Source organism: Saccostrea echinata, unplaced genomic scaffold, assembly GCF_033153115.1.
Source record: "Saccostrea echinata isolate AGI-Se365-2 ecotype Australia unplaced genomic scaffold, CSIRO_AGI_Sech_v1 ptg000009l, whole genome shotgun sequence".
NCBI lineage: Eukaryota > Metazoa > Mollusca > Bivalvia > Ostreida > Ostreidae > Saccostrea > Saccostrea echinata.
This window is the reverse complement of record NW_026889758.1, coordinates 30,565,670-30,583,649: the sequence shown is the minus strand read 5'-3', so window position 1 is coordinate 30,583,649 and position 17,980 is coordinate 30,565,670. Positions and strand designations below refer to the sequence as shown.

The 17,980-nt window shown below is 33.7% G+C and overlaps 1 protein-coding gene across 2 annotated transcripts in view; it reads left to right on the top strand.

Moving 5' to 3' along the window:
• Positions 1–5,337: 5,337 nt before the first annotated feature.
• Positions 5,338–17,980, top strand: part of LOC133182198 (3'-5' RNA helicase YTHDC2-like) — a 34,135-nt gene continuing 21,492 nt past the window's right edge. The window contains exons 1-16 of one of the 2 annotated variants that reach the window (XM_061316952.1): positions 5,338–5,435; positions 7,617–7,783; positions 7,943–8,033; positions 8,919–9,106; positions 9,353–9,555; positions 10,023–10,189; positions 10,722–10,824; positions 11,095–11,251; positions 11,384–11,438; positions 13,491–13,543; positions 14,572–14,702; positions 15,009–15,144; positions 15,396–15,588; positions 17,019–17,200; positions 17,364–17,451; positions 17,603–17,690. In XM_061316952.1, coding sequence (XP_061172936.1) covers positions 5,371–5,435; positions 7,617–7,783; positions 7,943–8,033; positions 8,919–9,106; positions 9,353–9,555; positions 10,023–10,189; positions 10,722–10,824; positions 11,095–11,251; positions 11,384–11,438; positions 13,491–13,543; positions 14,572–14,702; positions 15,009–15,144; positions 15,396–15,588; positions 17,019–17,200; positions 17,364–17,451; positions 17,603–17,690 — 2,067 coding nt within the window. In that variant the 5' untranslated portion in view covers positions 5,338–5,370. Of the gene's footprint in view, positions 5,436–7,616; positions 7,784–7,942; positions 8,034–8,918; positions 9,111–9,352; positions 9,556–10,022; positions 10,190–10,721; positions 10,825–11,094; positions 11,252–11,383; positions 11,439–13,490; positions 13,544–14,571; positions 14,703–15,008; positions 15,145–15,395; positions 15,589–17,018; positions 17,201–17,363; positions 17,452–17,602; positions 17,691–17,980 lie in introns of both variants that reach the window. The other variant, XM_061316951.1, reaches the window with a different exon arrangement.

Here is a 17,980-nt window from a genome sequence, read left to right as displayed (position 1 = left end):
TCTTCATTCTGTCCTTACTTCTATGTTGCTTTATTCTTGTAAATTCGTTCTTCTTTCTTTTAAATTGATACAGTTTCTATAATAAATAACTATGATCATCTCTATTACAAATGTAAATTCAGTCACGTAAACCATGAAGCGCATTCAAGGAAGACGAATACAAATAGCGTGAATTTAATGCAGCATTATAATGCTAGGTGGCAGGGTGTTCGCTGCGAGTGTTGGTAAAATTAGGTACGCAAACCCGGGCCGAGGTTATTCGAGATTTTTTAATTTTCTTCCTTAATATTTTATCAATCGAACCCAAATTTTCAATTTATGTTAGTTATAGGTTTATTTGTATACGCGGTAAAATTGCCCCGAAATGCTCAATATTTTTAGATTTTCTCGAAGATATTTGATTTCCAAGTTGGTAAAATGGGAAGGCAGTATCAAGCAGACAGTTTTAGTGTTTGGGGGTTTTTTTTGACAAAAAGCTAATAAATTTATAAATTATTCTGATGTTAAACATTATATTTTAACTAGTTATAAGCATTTCTTCTTTCAAATGTGTTATTTTTTTTAAAAACACGTTTTAAGAAAATCTGGATCATTAAAACCGGACCAATTATGAAAACTCCAAAATAATTGTGTATTTTCTGTCACCTGGAAAATACATGTATAACTCTATTCTAGTTATTTGTTGGATGATTGAATTTCAGTTTAATTGATATAAAAAAAAATTAAATATTTTGATAATTACAAGTATACCCTTATAAATTGAGTTGTTTTTCTGGACCCCTATATATTCTTCCACTGAACTGACATTTCTTATTTCAGGATAATAACTGTTCATGCGCAGTCGCGTGATTCTGGCACCGGGGCTAGTCTGGTTTCGGCGAACCCATAATGCTCTGCAAAGTAGTGCGGAACGTCATGGGTAGGCGTGGCCGGTACCAGGCTAGACCGGGGCATACTAGAAACTTCCTCTTTTTTTTTTTTAAAAATATGTATTAATTTTTTGTATAGAAATAGCACTTTTCAATAAAGAAATAAATATCTCTAGTAAGCACACAGTGTTTGACATCAGAATAACTCAAAAAATTAATTTGTCAATGTCTCGTTTGGCAAAAAATACGTAAAATGTCGGCTTGATATTGCCTACCCATCTTAGCAAATTGGAAATCAAAAATCGCCAAAAATAACCTAAAATATTGAGATTTTCAAAATATAAATACATGAATATATATATTGGCAATTTTTACAGTGAATACAGATAAAACTTAGAGACGTAGCATTGTTTTTGAAAGGGGCAGCCAGAGAAAAAAAATAACTTACCTAAAAATCTTGACAAACAAAAAAACAAAAACAAAAGAAACGAAAACAAAAAGAGGAAACTCGAAAATTCTATTTGTGGGGAGGGGGGTCCATCTTCTTTCAGTACCAAAATTTACTCATACATCAGTACGTACATGGCCCTTATTTGACTAGACTTCAACAAAAAGTGGGAGGAGGGGACAACCAGACTTTCATTGAACATTTTCAGTAGTAAAAAGTTACGGCTAGAAAAATGTTTGGTGGCCAGCCCCCCCCCCCCCCCCCCCCCCCCCCCGCTACCGGTGTTATATAGTGAGACTTCCCCCATAGTGAGTCTTCCCCTCCGGGGTGGGGGGGATGTCTATATAGTGAGCCTTCCGCCCTAAACGACCAACGACCATAGTGAGACTTCCCCTTCCGTGTTTGGTTTGGATTTTATTTACATTGACGATGTATATATTGCATATTTAGGAATTGATCTTTTATATATATATATATATATATATATATATATATATATATATATATATACATATATATATATATATATATAAATAAAACATGTATCGTTTCAAATGAATCAGTATAAAAGTGCGCAATAAAAATTTATCGTGCACAGCAGATTATTGTATTGTTCCGAGACGATTCATATCAAAAGAAAAAAGACATAATTAGTTTAACAGTAAAGAGGTCATTACCCATAGACACGTGCAGTTTACCTATTTTTACCTGCATGATTAAGATGTTTTGACTATAAAAATCACTATTAAAATGTTTTAATTATTTATTCATATATTTATTTATTCATTCATATAGGACGGAGAACTTTTATCCAAACACTGAAAACGTCAGTATAAAAACATTGTTTTACAATTAAAAAAAAATATTTGGAAACTAAATTAAAGGGGGAAGTTTCGCTATGAAGGGGGAAGATTGACTATATAGTGAGACTTTCCCCCGAAGACTGGCTATATAGTAAGACTTCCCCTGGAGAAGTCTCACTATATAGCTAGTCTTCCGGGGAAGTCTTACCATCTAGCCAGCCTTCAGGGGGAACGACACCGGGTACATGCCTGAACCTATAACATACATGTACATCATTTGAAAATTTAGGTTCGATTGATAAAGTATTAAGGTAGAAAATTGAAAAATCACTGATAACCCCAGCCCGGGTTTGCATAACTAATTTTACCAACACTTGCAGTGAACACCCTGCCACCTAGCGTTATAATGCCGCATTAAATTCACACAATTGTATTCGTCTTCGTTGAATGCGCTTCATGGTTTGCGTGACTGAATTTACATTTGTAACAGAGATGATCATAATTATTTATTAAAGAAACTGTATCAATTTAAAAGAAAAAAGAACGAATTTACAAGAATAAAGCAACATAGAAGTAAGGACAAAATGAAGAATGAAAAAAGTTCAGAGTGAAATGTAACAAAGACGAATGTGAAAACAATAAAGTGACATATAGTTACAATAATAACAAAGAATAAAGAAGTAGGCAGAATAAGAATAAAAGCAAGATAAATAGACTTTTGGCGGTAATTCCCTTCCATACTACATGGGTCACACAGGTAAATAGCTCTCGCTTGCTATAGGAAAATTATTGAACTTTTCATACATTTTAATGCTTAAAGCTGTATCATGCTATATATGGCGTATCTGAGCTAAAAAATAAAACTATGAGATTAAGTGTAGATAAACATGATATATGTTATTTACGTTCAAATTAAAATTTTCACCAATTTGAACTTGAATAACTTCATGTTTCCTTAGTTAAATTGACTTTAAACTGTGTCTGTTATTTAAATGGGGAGTGGGTAAATAAATCCGTTGTTTTAAATTTCTAATATCTTTTAAAGGTGATTGATTTAAATGGTGTAATTTACAGGAAAGTCCAATCTTTATATAAAGTGATTAAACATGTAACAGGAGAGGAGAAAAATGCAACGGACCAGACCAGGATTCGAACCTGAGCCCCTTGAATCTCGATCCAGTCAGATGCTCTACCAACTGAGCTATCTGGCCATCGGCGATTGAACCCTTCTGACCGCCACAATCCTCCCTCCTTAAAGGTCTTCGACCCTGAAGACATCTACCCAGGCTCTTCCCTGGCAGGTCTTTCACCTGTCACTTCCAGGGCATGGCACGGCACCAATTGTAATGAATGAGGAGAAAAATGCAGCGGACCAGACCGGGATTTGAACCCAGGCCCCCTGAATCTCCAGTCAGGTGCTCTACCAACTGAGCTATCTGGCCACAGGTGATCAAACCCGTCTGACAGCCACAAACAAATAGAAAGATCTTTTTAATTTTAGTTAGTCTGAACTTATAAAAAATATGCCATATATGACTTTGAGATAATATGTTTGCATGTATCTATATTTGATTTTATGAAAAACCAGGGCCCTCGATTCTCTATAACTGGGGCCATTGAACGGCCCCATTCCCAATGCAAAAAAGGTACCTTTTCTTCCAAATTCTAAGTGTAAATTTCCTAATTCTTTATGGCAAAAAGTTTTTTTTATAAAATCTTAATCGATGAAACTTAATCGCCACCAAATGAAAGTGAAACAAACTAGTTCTGCATTGAATTGTATAAATTAGTGCATGCCACCTATATTTGTAAGCTGATTCAGCTTCAGTAAGGAACTAGTGGATCTTTTCACAAAAAATCTTACGACATATTTTTATCTTAAGTGAAAACTTATGATAAAAATCGTTTTCTCAAAAATTCTAAAGAAAGTCGTAAGTGCAAAATCTTTCGTAACTTTAAGTGTTTTAAAACCGATTTTATTGAAAAAATATAACCGCAAAAACCAAAATACACGTTAAATTGAACTTTGTAAAGCAACTTACAATAATATTTTATATTTTTTATACAATAATTGTCGAAAAGTTAAGTGAATTACACTACAATATATTTACGATGTAAGTTTCACTTATGACCTTTTACGTCAGACTTGTGATTGTGACATCAGATTTTAAACTTCCTTGCTTCATAAACGATTGCATTCAATATTTGTTGTCAATAATGTTTGTACGCTGACAAATGTTAAAAGCTAAGTTTTATTTTTATTTGCACCCACTTATTTAAGGATTATAAAGCATATTGAAGTTGTTGCTAGGGATGAAGTCTGTCGTAGGTAAAATCTTAACTTCAATCTGCTACGAATGCGTTTGTGAAACGCACTTAAGATTTGTCCTAAGAAATTCTTAAGTTAAAATCTTACACAAAAACTTGAGATTTTTTGTGAAAAGGGCTACTGGTTTTCCCAATTTTCCCCAAAATGACGAAAAATTTCCCCAGTCCCAAAAAGTGGTGTGAGAGCCCTGAAAACAGGAAGGAGAATTGGGTGTCACACTTGTCGTTTTGGGCAACCAATTTTTACATTAAGATAAGTCAAAATTTGAGTTCATTTGCCCAAAGTGGGTTTGAATTTAATGAATGTTTTTAAATGTCTATCTGTGAAACATATTATAAACACCTAACGTAACATTTTAACAAAGAATACTCTATGTCAGCTAAGTTTTGCAACTGAATAATCTGTATTCCTTTCAAAGGAGTGAATAGATATGGCCTAGATCATGATCATCGATCAGGCTTTAAGTTTAAACTGAGGAGTGTTTTTAAACTTAAAGCCTGTCCACTTCAGTCTTTATTAGCCGGATAGCCTGTGACCCTGACGTATAACATTTTGCTATTAACTGTACCCATGAATTGACTGTCTAAAAATGCAATTAGCCTTATGACATGTATGAAAAATATGAGAAAAACGGAAGGGTAATAACTTACCATTTTTTTAAATTATTATTACGGTAAACTTTCATAAGCTTCACCGGAAGTTTATTGAATAGAGAACCTAAGGGTTTGGGATATGTAGCTCTCAGTGTACGAAATTGTTTCAAGGGAGAATCTTGTAAAATTATTGAATTTCTGAACAGTTTGCAAAATTCTGATAAGGGTTACTGTAAGAAAAAAAATAAAATCATGACATTTCTTTTCTATTTGTGTCTATCATTAACCTCTGTCATTTATTTTCCCTTCGTTTCTCATTGGTACCAACATGGCGGCTCGCTATGAGGATCCGTATCGTCCCACAAATAACGGGGCACAGTGGTCCTATAGCAGGTAGATTCACGTTAGAACACGAAAAAGTTTTTTTTTCAAACAATTTTAAATAATCAACATAATATTTTGATTGTTTGTGCAAATCAAAGTTGCAGTTGAATATGATATCAAAAACATCCAGAATTTCCTCGTTTTGCAAATTGAATTTTACAATACTTTAGAAAGTGAAAGTAGTCAGTACTCACACCACTAAGCTCTATAATTTCCTATTAAAGGACTTATCGCATGTTTCTAAATTATTTTAAATTAAAAGCGTAAAACGTTCCTTATGACCACAGTTTATAAATTTTGTGTTTTTACTGCTGATAAACCACGGTAATTAACCAATTATTGACTCAAATGGAAACCCCTGAATTAAAAATCTAAGTTAATTAGATAGCGATCACGTGACCCTGTGACGTCAAAGGCGACAATGGCTGATCAGCTCTTCACGTAAATATTACTAAAATATACGCGATACAACCTGAATTTTCTGCGTTATGGATGACCAAATCACTGATTTTATCGATATGAAATTTCATATCCAACCTTATATTTTAGAATTGTCAGCAAGAAATAATTTGAAAAATCTGTTAACATTGTAAAAATAGCAGTGACGATAGCGAAGGAGACGCGGTGAAGACGAAGAAACTCGCCATCACAATACAATTTGATTTGTCATTTTATCACATATATTAACTTATTTGATTCACAAATTTAATATATCATAACAGGGGTAGACAAATAGAATTTTTCAGTACTTGCCCTCGGACAGGTTACCATCGTAAAATTACTTGTCCTACCAAAAAAAATGCTTGTCCCACTTTTTCTTAATTAACATAAAATTAAAGCATTATCGTTAAACATTAAATTATTTCTCAACTGATACACTACATGGGACCAAACTAGACATAAAATCACTTAATTTTTTGCACGGAAAAAATTAGGGGTAAGTCTTGTTCCAGGGAGATTTCTTAGCTTGTGCAGTGCGCATAATTTAAACTTTTCTCTGTATTACTTTAACATCCCCAAGATACTGAAAGAGAAAAAAAATTTTTTTTTGAATATTATAAAGCATTTGATTATGAAAACCACCACTGCATGTCGATTGTGACTTTCAGTGATCGCCAGTCAACAGCTCCAATTTTAATATCAGTATAACACGTTTGTACTCACAGCATGAATTTTTACATTATTTTTTACAATACCTAAAAAGGTCTAAAATCCTCTTCAACTTTTTTGACATGGAATCGATAGCTGCTATGTTTTTAAGTCCTGTGTGTATTTTAACTACACATAAATGGGTAAATTCTAGAGGAGTTCCGACCGAGTATTCGATGTAGTGATGAACAGCAGCGAAAAACAGGTGCTCTACTGTGATTCATTACATTTCAACAGCGATAAAACAAACAACATTTGATTTTTTTGTTAACTGGAGAAGCACTTGTCCGCGGGCAGGTACCACTTATCAAATAACTTGCCCGCCAAACAAAATTGGTTGTCCCGGGCGTCGGGCAATGCTATTTGTCTAGCCCTGCATAACTTTTTTATTCTTCGTTTTTAACATAATATTAATTTATGCAAGTATGCTTTCATATGTTTTGTAAAGGATGGCAGTCTTGAAAAATAATTTTCCGATCACGAAACATTGCCGTAATCAGACCTACAGATTCTAAATGTTGGGAATAAAAAAACGAAAATATCTCAAAATTCTTATACCTTAGGACTAGTTAATGTTTCTATAGTAATTGAAAATCATGGTAGAAATTAATTTTTTCAGCATTTTTCATAATTAAGCTGCATTTGTCGTTGATAACTTCGTAAATAGTGTGCAACTTCTCATCTCTCTATCACTGAATTGTCGCCTATGACATCAGAGCAGTATTTTGCCGAAATCCGACTGAAATATGCATATTGCCGTATTTGAATTTCAACTCTTAATATCTCTTAAAATATGCTTTCAACAACGTTTATTGTATTCAGAATTTTAATAAACAAGGTTGTAGATAATATTTTTCATAAAATTAAGATTTTTGAAAAATCATGTGATAAGTCCTTTAATATAAACAATAAAATCCTTGCATTCTTTCTTTGTGAATGCAGTGATAACAGTTACATCATTGCAGAAAAAATACATAACCTAAGCGGATTTTATGCAGGTTACGTAAATTTTTTTCTTCAATGATCTCAATCATTTTGTAGAGCCATGATGCAGAGTCCAAGTAGTAATGGATCAAGGCCACAGAGTAATAGCAGTGTAGTGAGTGAACGAGGGCCTAGGACCAGTGAGGATGTATGTATTGGAGAGGAAGTCAGGATTTCTTTACATCTAGCAATTGAAAGATTTAGAAGAAATGAAGACCAAAAAGGTACAGAAAGTGTTTTGAAAACTGACATTATTCTGAATATATGCCTTTGTCAGTTTTACCTGGTAAAGAAAATGTTCAAAATTGATCATGTTGAGATGTGTATGGTTTCTAGAAATATACTGTGGACAGATTGACTTAATCTTTGTTGTTATTTTCTAGAGTTGGAATTTCCTTCATCCTTATCAGCCACAGAAAGAGCATATGTACACAGATACTGTGATACAGTTGGTCTAAAGCACAAGAGCAAAGGGTATACTTTTCTGAAAATTCCTCAAAAATCCACCCAATTACTTTCAGAAGGATGGGGACATTGTATCAAAATGTCAAATATATCATTTGAAACTATTAAAACAGTTGAGACATTTATATATTTTTTATTTCCCCATTATACCATGTATATATTGAACTTTTGTAAAATATTGTTAGAGAATTTTGTTTGATAATCACAATGCAGGTGTAGAAGCATGGCTTATTTTGAATATTTAGAACTTTCATCAATAGTTTTAGTAATTTGTGTCCAGTATAGATATATATATATATATATATATATATATATATATTTATATATATATATATCTGTCTGTTTAGATTATCTTCTAACTTCAAACAAAGGTAAATCAGGATGCTGTGTTTTAAATACATTGTACTTCATTTTGTAATTGACTTTTTACCTTGGAATTGGCAATACATGTAATATGTTTTGTATCTTTTTAAAGGGTCATAATGCTTATTATGAATACATGTATCATAATAAAATTTACACATAGGTATAGCTAGATGAGATGATTTACATACCCTGGTATATCTACATATACCACAGTTAGAGTTGAATTACATTGGTCTTGACATTTGATTTCATTACTGGTAAAATGAACTCTTTAAAAGATATCCTTTGTTAATGGTCTTTTTTGATTACTTTAAGTACTTGTAAATGCATGTAAATTAGGATGAGAGATTTATAATCAATAAGGCAAGTGTTGTAGATGAGTTCTTGTCCAATAGCCAATTCAACTGAATTCCTTTTCTAGTAAAGAAAATTTGTCGTAATATTCAATGAACAGAGATAATGAAGCAAGCTTTGTACCCTCTGATTGCACAGATACCAATATTTCTGATGGTCATGATTCGGTTTCAGAAAAGGCAACAATAGAATATTGACAATCTCAAAAAAGGAACTGAATCAAACCCAGGCATCAGCCTCATCAGTGAAAATCATCAGGAATTCCAGACAACAGATATGTAACCTGCTGCAGAGGTTTCCTCTTACTACCAAAGAAAGACAAGAACTGATGCCACAGATGGAAAGAAGTCAAGCATTTGACAGTAAGTTTGGCAAGAATCACACTCTTGACTGCACCTACACAGTATGTTTGTTTGTAATTTTTGCTTTGATCAATATTTTGGCAACATGCATTAAGTTTAAATATAAAGTCTAGTTCAAATGTCAGAGTAAGAATGTAGATAGTCAGAATGTATGTGTAGATACTTTCACCACCCTTTTTTAAGCGTTTCATTTCAATTTATGTGATATTGTATGTTAAGTAAATTTGATATATATATATATTTAAGCCAGCAGAGAGGCTGCAAAAGCAACTATTGGGAAACTGAATAATGGAGTAGCACAGGTTCCCCCTCCCCGAGCTAGTACAGAGTTGGATGCCTTCAGGAACACATTGCCTGTCTTCAAACACAAAGAGGAGATCATTCACAGTATCAGCTCCAACAGAATTATTCTAATCACAGGAGAAACTGGGTCAGGGAAGACAACTCAGGTAATTTTTTTATGTTTCTGCCATGAAATGACCTGGGCATATAGTGTTACCCCTTTCTGACTGTCATTCCAACATTCTGTCATTCTCTCATAGTTAGTTTTTACGGACATTTTCTTTATGCTTGTAGATAATGAGCTGATACTTCATTTTTATCATTTAGAGAGCATGTTAGGTCAAAAGAGTAAAACCTTAACAGAATCTGCACTGAAACTGAACACAATGAATAAATTCAAACTTTGGTGGATATCATTAATATTACATATTCCATTTGAATATTTTTCTGCTTCGATATTTGAGGAAGAAATACTTGGAAGTAATCGATTATTAATCGATTATATCTTCCTAAGTAATGGATTACAATCGATTACAGGACAAAAATGACTGTAACTGTGCCCATGCCTGCTATGAAGATGTGCTCATTGAAATTCTTTTTAAATGAATATTTTTGAAACTTTTATATTCAATAGATTCCACAGATGATTTTGGATGATTGTACAGTGAATAACAAAAGGTGTCGTATACTCTGCACTCAACCAAGGAGAATAGCTGCACTCAGCATAGCAGAGAGAGTTTCTGCTGAGCGAGGGGAGAAAGTAGGACAGACTGTGGGATATCAAATCAGACTAGAGAGCAAGTAAGACACATGGCAACAAAAAAAGTTACTTAAAAAATACATGCACATCATATTAATAATGGTCAAGAAAATTGAAAATTGCTTGTTTACCTGAATTTTTTTTTTTTTTACCATTAAGCAGTGGTATCTACATGTATTCATTTATAAGTACATTTAGATACAAGTATAAAATTAAAATCATCTTAGAGATTATGTGATAGGGATGGGTATTGTCAAAAATTTGGCATGATATTTCTTGATTTTTTTCCAAAAATATCACGATGATATATTTTTACATCCAATTTTTACCATGATTTTAAATCAATTTCCATATTTTTTCTAAGAAATATGTTGTGAAAACATGACTTTACTCTTTTCATTTTTATTTATATTATAGCATGTTTGGATGCTAGGATGCCATAATTTTACTGTTTTACAACGTTTTCTTTTTTATAATTCTGGTAACAATAAAATGGTATACTGATAAAAAAGTTCTTGTTATGGTGCTCTTTTGAAAGATGTAAACATAAAGATGTAAATGAAAATTTTCTAGGGTATCTCCCAAAACTCTTCTTACATTTTGCACCAATGGAGTCTTGTTGAGAACTTTGATGAATGGAAGTCATTCTTTGTCAACTGTTACACATGTCATAGTGGTGAGATTTGAGTTTTATGGTATTGAATAATAGTGAATCAGAATTCCATTTGTATTTTAAGTTATCAAGGCCAAAATCTTTTTTAAAAATATATTTATTTTATGTTAACAAGGCCAAGATTCTGTAAATACCAATGAAAAAAGGAGGAACAAGTAATTATATAAAAATAAATGAGATGAAAGACCAGTTAAAAGATGTACATACATGTACATGTATGTCAGGCTTTACTAGAGTGCTTTGTTTTATACGGTACATGTACTTTCTTACTAGGATGAAGTTCATGAGAGAGACAGATTTAGTGATTTCCTTCTCACTGCCATTAGAGACGAGCTTCCTAAGTACCAACAAATGAAGCTCATTCTAATGAGTGCCTCAATGAATGTGGACTTGTTCATCAGATACTTCAACAACTGTCCTGTTTTAAGATGTATGTTTATTTACTTCATAAGTCCACATATTTAAGAACATAGTTTGAGATCCAACATAAACAGTATATGCTTATGTATGTACGGGTTGTTTATTCAGTATTTGTATGTAAACTGAATTTTTGTCACTTCAGTCCCTGGAAGTCTATTTGATGTTGAAGAACATTTCTTGGAGGATGTGCTGAAATGGTAGGAACTTTTTGAGCATTTTTAGGTCACCTATGTCACTCAGGTGACCTATTTCTGTTTTTGTCCATCGTCATGTGAAGTGCATTGTCCTTTGATTATAAACTTTTGAACATTTTCAGCTTCTTCTAATAAACTACTAAACCAATTTCAACAAATTTTGGTATAGAACATCTATGGACAAAGGGGGACAAAATTGTGAATTTCATAGTCCCTGCCCTCTTGAGGCCTGAGGGGTGAGGCCAAAATTAATGCAATTTTCAAAATAACTTCTTTACTTCTGGACATAAACAGTTAAACTGTTGGCATGATTATAATAAGCATAATAAGCACTAAGTCCTCTACCAAAATTGTGAAATTCATGACCCTGGGTCATGGGTTCTAGAGTTAGGGTGCGGCTCTATTGATCATACAGTGAAAATGCATACATTTTTAAAAAGCTTCTTCTCGCCCCCTGTATATTTAGCAGACAAAGTAAATTTATTGTTATAATGAACAAGAGTGACTTTTCCAAGATTGTGAAATTCATGGCCCCTGGATCAGAGGTTCTGGTGTTTTAATGGGGACTCCATTGATCACATTGTGAAAATGCATTAATTCTTTAAAAATCTTTTTCTCTGCTCTTGGTTATTTAAAAACAAACATACTAAATGCATTGTTATGATGAGCAAGCATGCCTCTTCAAAAATTGTGAAATTCATGGCCCCTAAGTCAGGGGTTTTGGTGTTAGGGCAGGACTCTATTGATTATATAGTGAAAATGCATAATTTCTTTGAAAATTTACTCTACCACTGGGTATTTGGCAAATATTCTAAGTGCATGGTTATGATGAGCAAGGGTACCTCTTCCAAAAATGTGAAATTCAAGGCCCTTGGATTAAGGGTTCTGGTGTTAGGACAGGGCTCTACTGATTATATAGTGAGAATGCATCAATTCTACAAAAACCTTCTTCTCTGTCCCTGGGTATTTAGCAAACATACTATTGAATGGTTATGATGAGAAGGATGCCTTTTCCAAAATTGTGAATTTTATGGCCCCTGGGTCAGCATTGTCAGGGATCCTGGTGTTAGGTCAGGGTTCTACTGATTATATAGTAAAAATGCATTAGTCTTTGAAAATGTTCTTCTTTGTTTCTGGGTATTTAGCAGATAAACTAAGTGCATGGTTATGATAAGCAAAGGTGCCTCTCCCTAACTGACATTCATGGCTCCTGGGTCAGGGGTTCTGGTGTTAGGGTGAGACTCTTTTGATAATTTGATTATAGAGGGAAAATGCATAATTTCTTTTAAAACAGAGTACAAATTTCTAATGAGCAAGGATATTTTTACCAATTTTGGGAAATTCTTGATGTTCTGTTGCTGGGCAGAGTTCTATTGATCTTGTATAGAAATTTTTATTCTACTGAGAGAAGTTATTCCCCTTTAATGTAAATCATAGGTCAATTGAATAAAAGAATTGCAAAAAATGTTAATGTATAATACAAAAAGTACTTTCTCGTTTTTAATGGTCAGGTAGACTTGTAAACAATAGATAAATAAAAATGAGATTTAAAAATATCTTATCTTTGTACATTATTCTTCAAAGACCAAGTAGGCCAATCTGAGAGGGTGTGAGATGAGTGAATGTGCTCAAGCACTACACTATTGTCTACATGCTGATAGTGACAAATTGGAGTATATTAGCACTGGCAAGTACATGCTAGTAAATGATCTACTTTATGTTTTGTTACTGAGTACTAGAATATCTATTTTGTTGATCTCAGATCATCCTTTTTCTCTTGCTTTTGGTTAACATACATGTATCTTCATTTGTTTTATTTTGTTCTATGGATCCTTTACAGTATTATTCTCAGGTGACCATTATGGCCCTCAGGCCTCTTGTTTATTCCAGAAAACCAAGCCATTTCCTTTTCAAATTATATATTTTGCTCTCCAGAAGTGGAAGTACATGTACTTCTAACAATCATACATTAGTTTTAAACTATTCAAAACACAAACAAAGAACAGTTATCCAGTTATTAGAGGATTACTGTTACACATACTGTATTGATTTTAGGACTGGATACACAAATAAAAAAATGGAGAAACTAAAGAAAAGCCAATCAAACTGTAAGTACCATTTGTTTATCTCTATGGTATTTCATGACACAGGATTTACTAGATAGAAGAAACATGTATTTACATGTACCTAAAACTTGAATGCTCTTTGTAAGTCACAAATTTTATGTACATGCACTTTCATACATACAAAGAATGATGAAATTACTGACAGTTGCTTGTATTTCAAAATTAAGACAATTGGTACATGTAGGTAAAGTTGATTTTATTTACAAAACAAGAGGCCCATGGGCCACAACGCTCACCTGAGTAACTTTGGCCCTGCTGTTCTTCACCAGACTTTCCCCCATGTAATACACCTATTGTGATCCTATCCTATCCCAGGGGTCATGATTTTAACAATTTATAATCTACACTACCCGAGGATACTTCCATATAAGTTTCAGCTTTTCTGGCCCAATGGTTCTTGAGAAGATTTTTAAAGATTTTTTTTTTCCCAATATATTTCAATATAAAACTTGGATTCCCTATTGTGGCCCCACCCTACCCCGGGGTCATGTTTTTAACAATTTAGAATCTACACTACCCCAGGATGCTTCCACATAAGTTTCAGCCTTTCTGGTTCAGTGGTTCTTGAGAAGAAGATTTTTAAAGATTTTTTCTATATATTTCAATGTAAAACTTGGATTCCCTATTGTGGCCCCACCCTACCTCCGGGGGTCATGATTTTGACAATTTAGAATCTAGACTACCCCCACATGCTTCCACATTAGTTTCAGCTTTCCTGGCCCAGTGGTTCTTGAGAAGAAGATTTTTAAAGATTTTTTCTATATATTTCAATGTAAAACTTGGATTCCCTGTTGTGGCCCCACCCTACCCCCGGGGGTCATGATTTTAACAATTTAGAATCTACACTACCCCAGGATGCTTCCACATAAGTTTCAGCTTTTCTGGCCCAGCTCTGGGTGAGCTAAAAAGCACTGCATAATTATTGATCAAGCATTTGATTGTACTATACACATGAATTTTTCATAGTGTTTCATCATTAATGTTTTGAAACTTTTTTCTATAATTGTCAGTGGAGAAACAACAGAAGCACCTGAGTCAGTGGTGTCAGATCCAGATGGAGGAAGCCTCGACTACTCCTCACTCTGAGGAGATTGAGGAGAAAATGGCTGCAGAACTGTCAGAGGAGCAAAAATTCTCCGAGGTAGTCTGTTTATACTTTTATCCTATTGGTTGGTGAGCATAATTATGACAATATTTTTATCCTCTCCTCCTCTGGGACCCTAAGTTGTTTAATAATTAAAAGAAAAGATGAGGACTACAGAGACAGTTACCTGTGTTAGTACAGTATATGTATTAATGAATTTTTAGATACAACATAACACAGCAACATACAGTATATAATACATGTACATGTATGTTTAGATGAAGGTTCAGTTAAGCTAGATGAAGGTTCCATAAAGATTGCAGAGTATTAGCACTGTAATTCTTTAATTGTAAATGTATACAGAGTGCTGATGAGAAAGAAGAGCTAGAACCATGGCTTGTGAAAGAAATGGATGACCTTCTCAGTGAGATATGGCTCACAGGAAATGAAGACTGCTTCTCTCAACTTATACATCTCATCAAAAGTGAAAATGTTTCAGGTTTGTCATGCACCTTTCATGAGAAGGAAAATATTATCCCAAAGACACAAGATTAAAATGTCAAGCATGTTATTTTATTTTCAATCATTTTTTTTTTCAAATTAAGTTTGCAGGTGATTTGTATTCAGAGAGAATTGGAAGAGTGTAGAGAAAAAAATGTTAAGAGGAAAGGAAGGGGTGGGGGATACATGGAATATTATTAGACATGTTAAAGCATTGTATTGATTGTTTGCTATATTGATGATGAACAGTGGACTACCAACATTCTGAGACTAGCCTTTCTGCTCTGATGATTGCTGCTGCTCGAGGATTCACTGCTGTAGTAGAACATCTGCTTAACTTTGGAGCCAATGCCAAACTTAAGTCCTCTAATGACTGGACTGCACTAGATTTTGCTAAGAAGTTCAACCAAGAAGAGGTGATAGAAATGCTTCAAGCTTACATGTAAGTTGAAAGGATGTACTTGACTTGTAATTGAGAATAAGGAACACATACCAGGTTTAACCAGGTTTATAGGGAAGCATCCTCAGGTAGTGTAAATTCAAATTTGTTCAATGACCCCTGGGGGTAGGGTGGGGCCACAATATGTGATCTAAGTTTTACATAGGAATATACAGGGGGAAAAATCTGCTGATGAAGAACATTATGACCATAGTGACTCAGGTGGGACATGTGGCTCAAGGGCCTCTTGTTGGTCTGTCTTTTTGTCTGTTTATCTGCAAAAACTTTAACCTTGGCCATAACTTTTGAAAGATTGGTGCTAGTGCTTTCATATTTCACATGGGTGTTCCTGGTAACAACCTTTCTTTGGGTACCTGTGACATTGACCTTGGAGTTTGACTTACTATTAAAAAACTAACCAAACTTTAACCTTGGCAATGCCTTTTGAAGGATGAAGGATTTCATATTTCACATGTGTATTCCTTGTAACAAAACCTTTCTTTGGGTACCACTTTTTTTTTAACCCTTTGATTTTGACCTTGGAATTTGTCCTACTTTTGAAAAACTTTAACCTTGGCCATAACTTCTGAACGGTTGGGACTAGGGCTTTCATATTTCACATGGATATTCTTTGTGACAAGACCACCACATTCTTTAACATCATAACCTTTAACATCATAACCTTGACCTTGGAGTTTGTCCTATGTTTGAAATCTTTAACCTTGGCCATAATTTCTAAGTATTTGGTGCTAGGGCTTTCATCTTTCAAATGTAATTTCTCTTGTGAGAAGACCTTTCTTTGGATACCACCATTTTTGACCTCATGGCAATGAATGACCTTGTAGTTAAACTTCTTTTAAAACTTTAACCAAACTTTAACCTTGTCTATAATTTTTGAACAGTTGGTGCCAGGGCTTTCATATTTCACATGTGTATTCCTTGTTATAAGACCTTTCTTTTGACCTCATGACCTTGACACTGGAGTTTGATGTACTTTTGAAAAACTTTAACCTTGGCAATAACTTCTAAACAGTTGGTGCTTGGACATTCATATTTTACATGTGCACTCCTCGTGACAAGACCTTTCTTTGAGTATCATATTTTTGACCTGTTGACCTTGGAGTTTAACCTACTTTTGAAAGACTCTAACTATGACAATAATTGTGTAAGGGCTTTCATATTTCACAGATGTATTTTTATGACATAACCTTTTGTTTTGGTACTACCATTTTTGACTTCATGGCCTTGGAGTTTGACCTAACTTTAACCTTGGCAATGAGCTGCCATACAGGGGCATCAGTATTTCACAAACACATCTTGTTTGAAACTGCAGAATTTTGATGAGAGCTTTTAGTTTGAATTAATCATTATGTAAAAATAGACAAAAATACAGTTTAAAAATAATTTGAATGATTTCTTTTAATCTATCCAAGGGTTGAATATGAAATGGGATCGTCAGATGAAATCAGTGTTATTGCTACTGTGCCAGCTCGAATTCTCTCAGAGGAAGACAAAGAGCTGCTGAATTTGTATCAACACAGTTTTGATGATGACAAAGTGGATATTATTCTCATTCTACAATTAATAATCAAGATACTCTCCACAAGCAAAGATGGTACATGTATTGTTCTATTTTATATGACAAAAGTTATGCACATGTATCATAATACAACTATTTGTCAGTTCATTATAATCCTTTTGACAATTCTCATATGTATTTTTTAATAAAAATAGGAAAATTGTGCAAGGTATTAAAATGTTGTCAATTTTTTCTATAGGTGCCATATTAGTCTTTTTATCAGGTTATGATGACATTGTTACATTGAGAGAAACATTAAGTGACAGCAAAAATATGGATAAATTCAGGCAAGCAAATTATCAATACTTGTACCTTTACATGTACATGTACCGGTATGTGATTGCAAACTATGATTAGTAGCTTGAATTCCTTAGATTTTGGTCACTTAAAATGCTTCAAGATTCTTATGTTTGCTTAACTTCCAATTCATTTTCTCAGGTATGTGCTATACACTTTGCATTCATCTATGCAATCCAATGACCAGAAAAGGGTATTCAAATCTGTACCACATGGAGTGAGAAAAATAGTAGGTACAGGCATGTTTAAAAGACACTTCTCGAAAATGTTGCATTCTTACTTGTAAAATAATATGCGAGGGGTGATCAAAAAGTTCGCGAACTATCTCTGTATTTACAAAACCACAATTCAGATTAGAATGAAATTTGGCACACATATAGTCATGCACATGTTCTATAAATAACAGATGTTAAATAATGTTTTTCTCCATGTTTGTGACATCACAATGTGAAAATGACGTCAATATATAGGTCACTTGTGACAAAAAATGGTTGACTCAGTCGTACTCGAGCAACGAAC